Here is a 6,623-nt window from a genome sequence, read left to right as displayed (position 1 = left end):
GGAGTTTTTACTTCTCGAAAAGCGCACAGAGCTGGCTGCACTTTTCACTGACAATGTTTGGGTCACCAAACTTGCCTATCTTGCTGATGTTTTCGCTGAGCTGAACAAATTGAACAGTTCAATGCAAGGCCCCAATACACATGCCATTCATCTGTATGACAAAATGGAAGGCTTTCTAAAAAAAATTGGTTATGTTCACTGCATGTGTGTTCTGTGTTCACCTCTGCATGTGTGTTCAGTTCCGTGTGTCTGACAAATAAAGTCAAGACCCCCTCAAAAGTTACGGTTTATTTCATTTTAAGGATGAGCACCAAGCAACATCTCCAGGTGCTCCTTTGAGAACCAGGGCAAAAAAGTTATGTGCACCCCTGCTTATAGGCTTAGTAGAATAATACAACATGCATATTACTATACAAGAACGTTTAGCAAATAAGATAATAAGAAAAAAATTGGCATATTCCGACTTTTGACGTTCATATTTGAATTAGGATAAATATATATTTAAGTCATTTTCAAACATATCTTTGTCTGACATGAGTAATATTGCCATTTTGTATTGGTAAATATCATTCATTGTATCAACTGCAGGAAATAGTAAGTCCTCCTTATATATTCTATAACTGACTCTGACAAATAGCTTGTTTATTATTGTTTTAAATTATGCCATTTGTTTCTCTTTTGTATCTTTATGCGTAGTTATAAAGAACTTAACTATTTATTTCAATGTCAGATTTTTTATTAAATCTTAATTGGTATTATGCATTATACAATTTATTTTGCTGCACTATCAGGTCCAGATGGCACCACTGCACTACTTCATCACAACATTGCATCTTTACCTTTGCCCTCTTGCTCGATAAAGTATTGTCGGCCAGAATAGCCATATACATATGCTGGCTTCCATACTGCAATATGCAGTAGGGCATACTTGTAGGTTTTATTTTTGTAGGTTTTTGGTTATATATGTATATATTTATATACATATATACCATTTCAGAATCAAACAGAGCACTCTCATAATAACGTAACGCTATCAGAGACTGGATATACTGTATATAGACATGTCTACCATCCTCTTAAAATATTCTGTCCAACAATATCAGTCTCAGGAAGAAATGTTTTGTAACGCTTATTAAAAGAAAAACATGCATTCTTGTACTCAGGAGGGGACATTGACAGAGGATTACTGGAAAAGTACACCATAAGTACTTCATACTTGTGGGGGTAGTTTCAGTAGTACTGAGTCCAACAGGGTCAATTTCACGAAGAACTAATGGCAACAAAAAAGAATTCCCTCGTCAAACTTTATTCTCAAAAAATACAAAATAAAAGTACTTCAATGTATTATTATTAGTAGGCTTACTAATAAAAAGTCAAACAGTATCAATTTCTTTAAGAACTAATGGTAACATTTTATTTGTATAATTCATCAAAGATAGCAGAAAACATGCATTATACATAATGCATAAATGCAGAAAAGGTTATGGTATAATTACAGAGCCTGTCAATTTATAAATTGAGGAAATCAATGTTAGTCTGTTAACCAAAGTGCAGCCATCTAATAATGTACTATCGTTAAAGATCAGAGGAAAGGAACAGAATGAGAGGGGTCAATCCGGAATAAAAATAAAGAAGCAAAGAGATTGTAGAGCAGTGAGAAGGAAAAAAGCTTGGTGTGTCAATTCATTACATTGGCAGTATTTTTCTTTGTTGTGAAAAATAATAAACCCCTCGGATTTTTTAACAGCCCCCTCCGCCATTTCATCCTGTAGCCGGGCCTGCCTACCACCTATGATAAATTCTGCAGTTGCATCCACGTAACCTACGGCCCGTCTACGATAAGCCTTGAACGGTTAGGACTCATGTTTCCTGCAAGTCAGCGTTGAGGGCGTTATTATAGCCCTCGAGGTTGACGTCATCAGTGTGCGTTGTTTCTCCAGACAACGCTCTGCTGGCTCACTTCATAATGCATAACGTTTAATTCATACATCAGGGACGTGTTGTGTCGCAGTTAAATCGATATTTTTGGTGTAAAGTGAGTACAGTTTGTAGTCGACCCTTAATTTATTTCATGGAGCCCGGAGAGGCCAGCGAGGCGGAGGCAGCAGGTAGTGTGTCTGCGGCGCAGAGGAGGGCAGAGATCCGGAGGAGAAAACTGCTCATGAATTCAGAGGATAGGATGAACAGAATCACGGGTTTCATTAAAATCGAGCCTGAAATCAAAGGTTGGTTGTTGTAGATGATCCAGTTTACATAAGAGTGATGTAAGAAGAGGCTTGACTATCACCTGCTCTATCACACTGCTGTTTAAAGCTACAGTCAGCTCTTTGTCATTATCCACATTTCAGTATATTCTGTATAAACACTGCTAGATACAATAGTTACTTTGTATTGACTTGAGTATTTGCATTTTATGTAGCTTTATCATTCTTCTCAACAACATATCAGATTAAATATTGTCCGTTTTCCCCCTGAAAATATATGAACAATACATTATACATTGTACACACACGACAATATTCACACCAGGGTACGCAGACAAATAGAAATGGTCAAATGCACAATTATTTTTTAATTCCAATCTATTCAAAATGCTTTGATCATTTTGCCATATTGATCTAGTTATTGTGAGAAGTGTCTAAAACCTTGAGTCAGTCCACCTCTTCCTATGGATGTGGAATGTGTCCATTAATAAAATGAAGTGTACACGCTTCTCTTTTCTTTTTTTATCACCTTCAAAATATCTTCAGGTTGTATTGTTTGCCATGTTTCATGTTAAACATCTGACCAAATCATTCTGGTAAACATACATTAAATGTGTCTCAGCCTAAGTAACTTTGCAGATTACATTAGTTTTTTGTTACCCTTTTAGTACAGTTAAAACCACATATCTCGATTTGGCAATAAGACAACCAGACTTGGATATTAGAAAAATAACTATTTATAATGACATCACACAGAGAAAAAAGCTGTATATTAAAACCGGATGATGTTTGTCATTCCCATCGGTACATAATTTGAACAACTTTTCTGCACTAGTTAAATCTTTGTCTAACATCCTCAGCTGCAGCGCTCCGGCGTCCAACAGAGCCTCGCTTCCACCTAGATCTGGACAGGACAGAGCCCTGGTCATCCTCCTCATCTTCCCCAAGACCGTCCCCTTTCCTGTCAGAGGCTTCGGGGCTCGTCAGCCGCTCCCGAGGTGCCACCCCCGAGAGGAGGGGGTCTCCTGTGCCTGACAGTGAGCCACTGGGAGGCTCTCTGGAAGACGACATTGGAGGGATTCGCCCGAAACCCAGAGGGGAGCGGGTATCAGACGACCCCAGTGGCTCCCCACGCAGAGGCCTCCAGAAGTACCTGTCCCGGTTTGACGATGCCATGAAACTGCGGGGTCAGCTGGCCAATGAGAAGCCGGACCAAGATGGAGGGTCTGAACCAGAGGAGTTTGATCCCTTCATAATCTTCCGTCTCACTGGCAGCATCCTCCTCGCGGTTTTTGTCAGGGTTTTTGTCTGCACATTTCTGGTGAGTCTTTTGGCTGTTTTAACTGTGTTAACTATGACAACTGTGAGAGTGAACCATGGGTTATTTGGCATCTTTAAACTGTGGTAGGCAGGATTGTTCTCCCATCATAGGGAACAATTCCATAATAACTTTTTTAGAGAATGTAATGCTCTCTGTCTTAAGTCCCTTGAACCAGATGAGCACAGTTATATTTCTTTATCCCTGAACACCCACACTTTACTTGTACCAAACTGTAAATACTTTTTTCTCAACCCACATTTAATAATAATCAGAATACCTTTATTTTTCCCACTGAGTGGAAGTCTACATGTGTTACAGTAAGCCAAAGATAGCTATATTAGGTCACCTGAATACCAGAAACGTAACATCTGTTTTGTGTCTTTTTTCATTCTAGTCAATATTTGCTCCATTTCTGACCCTCGAACTGGCCTACATGGGGTTGTCCAAATACTTTCCAAAGGTGAGTTGGTAAAACATATTTTATAATTCCTTTCCCATTGTTAGAGACTCGAATATAGCATGTATGAAAGGAGTGTTACTTGGATACAGATTCTTATATTTTTAGCCATGTTTTTGCAGAAGTTATACTATAAAAAGTTACTATAAAGGTGTGAAAACGTACAGTCCTATTTATCATTAATTCATGTTTCCCTTTCTTTATTTTTGGGAATGTACCGTTTCTCACAAGATGTAGTATTAGTTGTTGACAACAATTGGGTCCCATCTAAACATAACCCATTGATTGTGAATGTATTTGTATCGTGTATTTATATTCAAAGACACACCAGGCTGCTGGTAGTAACTTCTTTGAGGTTTCAAGAAAACCAGTGGAGACTGGTTGACTCAGGGAAGTCACTGCCATAGCAAATAAATATTCCAGTAACTCCCTGTTTAACCGTTGATCGATTTTCCTTTAAAAAATAAATTGGATAAATTCTAACGAGTTAAAAAATACTAACTTGCAGCCATGCATCATAGGGTAAAGGTATTATTATTATACTCCTGTTCCTCCAGGTAGATAAAAAGCCCCAGACCACCGTGCTGACCGCCGCCCTGCTGCTGTCCGGGATCCCCGCTGAGGTCATCAACCGCTCCATGGACACCTACAGGAGGATGGGGGACGTCTTTGCTGACCTCTGCGCTTACTTCTTCACCTTCATCCTCTCACACGAGATCCTGCTGTTCATTGGTTCAGAGACTCCCTGATGGACCATGGGGAACTTACTAACCCCGCCCCCCTTCTTGTTATCACTTCCCTCTCTCTCCCATAGCAACAGTGCATGGTCGTTTATTTTGGCTGACGTGGCTTTTGTTGTGGACAGTCTGCAAACGAGTCCTTACTGCCTTATGATCAGGGTTGTACATGCGACCAGAGTCCAGTGTGCGTTACAGATCGTCAGGTTATATCTGCTCCGGGCTGAACCTGTGAAACAGGAAGACGGCATGTGTTTGCTTTTGAAAAGATGTTCTGTGGCATTTATCGTGCTGAGGAATATCTATTTGTCAGGTCTAGCACAGAAAAAAAATCATACTGAAAAGTAGAAACCAGTTCAGCTTAGTGCATTTAAGTTATTAAAGCGCTGAGTGATAATTCTAAAACTCACAGCATTCAGTAAACATTTCTAGTAATGATGCATATCACAGTATGGAAAGTGTATGCCAAATCACATAAAGTAAGAAAACTGTTTCAATGCAATGACCTATTTTCTAGTTTACATTACATCAGAAAAACCAGAGGAGGATTTAAAAAAAAAAATCGTTTTGTTCTAAGGTATCTCTCTTTTTTCTCAAGTTTCTGACTTGAATCTTCACATTAAAGGTTTCTTTCTACACATAGGGCCCTTTCCCCTGTCAAAATAAATCGGCTATCCAGAAAAGAAGATAAAGAAAATAAATGACAATGAATTTACTTGGGACAAAACTGAATTTCTTCTCTATCCCCTACATATGTTTTGATTGTTAAAGTCCCAAAGGTGGAGTGTCATACTTATGATCCTCCATTTTATAGTTAGTAAGAGATTTAAAAAGATGATTTGAACATTTTACAGTAACAGGTTCCCGATTTTTATTTGGTGTCTAAAGAACTTGAACTCTCTTTCAATTACAACTTTTCCTTTCTTTGTCTAAGAGGTACAAGAAGCATTTAGTCCTTGAATGTGGTGTGTATTATTTTGCATGGCTATAGGAGCTTAAAACACAGTAAACTTCATACTATATAATACTAGTAATAGTAAGTGTGGCTGAGGGGAATGTTTTGGGTTATACTGGACAGTACTCCCGCTGGAAATGTTTTAGGGGCAGTTTGTATGCTTATTTGTGTTGAGTAATTCTGGTGATGTGTCCTGCTTTGCTTTGTTTGAGTCTCATGCATACATACTTCATATATACCCTCTACTACTACTTTTGTGCAGTAATGTCTTCTCCATAACTTAATTCATCCAAATTATTTATTAATGTGAATGTATTATTTCATGTAAATGAATTGGACTTGTCAGACCTTGATTATTTTTGATAACGTTTACAGAATAACTGTTTGTAGTGGCTCTCACAATATGTTACTTCAGTAACAAATTCAGTGTTACAATATAACCTAATGATACGTCTCTAAATAAAGACATACGAATGACTAACCGGACCATTCAAACCAAATAAATACTACTTGTGTGATATATCGTATTTTGACTCGCTTTTTTCTTTTATTTAAGGTTAAGTTATAGCAATGTATAGGCAAGGATAGCATTATTGTTGTACATTTCAGAATAAAGGGTCTAAGGACAAAGGGTGTCATGATTTCACATCACCTATTTTACACCAGAGTGTAAATCCCATAAATGCACATTTGTGACTTGTAATATTTGGTTATGTAAATATTATTGACTTTAAATCCTTGAAATGCAAAAAATAAATGTGATGTCACATTAGGAAGAGACCAAATGATAAAAACTAAAACCCAATCATAAGGTTAGAGTCATTTCCGAGTTAATGTAGAAATGTATAACGTAAAAAAGTATTTTTAATCTTCACTTTTTTTTCTAGTTAATGTAGCAGAGAAAAAAAGAACTCTTCAATCGGATGTTTCATAAAGAAAAAATATAACT

At 37.6% G+C, this 6,623-nt stretch overlaps 1 protein-coding gene across 1 annotated transcript; it reads left to right on the top strand.

Annotated features, from left to right (window-relative positions):
* Positions 1-1,919: 1,919 nt before the first annotated feature.
* Positions 1,920-6,194, top strand: camlg (calcium modulating ligand). The gene is made up of 4 exons (XM_010769045.1): positions 1,920-2,225; positions 3,065-3,525; positions 3,920-3,985; positions 4,540-6,194. Exons 1-4 carry the CDS (start codon positions 2,072-2,074, stop codon positions 4,729-4,731), a joined length of 873 nt encoding a protein of 290 aa, XP_010767347.1. The 5' UTR covers positions 1,920-2,071; the 3' UTR covers positions 4,732-6,194.
* The last annotated feature ends 429 nt before the right edge of the window (positions 6,195-6,623 follow it).

This window comes from Notothenia coriiceps, unplaced genomic scaffold, assembly GCF_000735185.1.
Source record: "Notothenia coriiceps isolate Sejong01 unplaced genomic scaffold, NC01 NC01_scaffold00006329, whole genome shotgun sequence".
NCBI lineage: Eukaryota > Metazoa > Chordata > Actinopteri > Perciformes > Nototheniidae > Notothenia > Notothenia coriiceps.
This window is presented reverse-complemented; position numbering and strand designations above follow the sequence as displayed.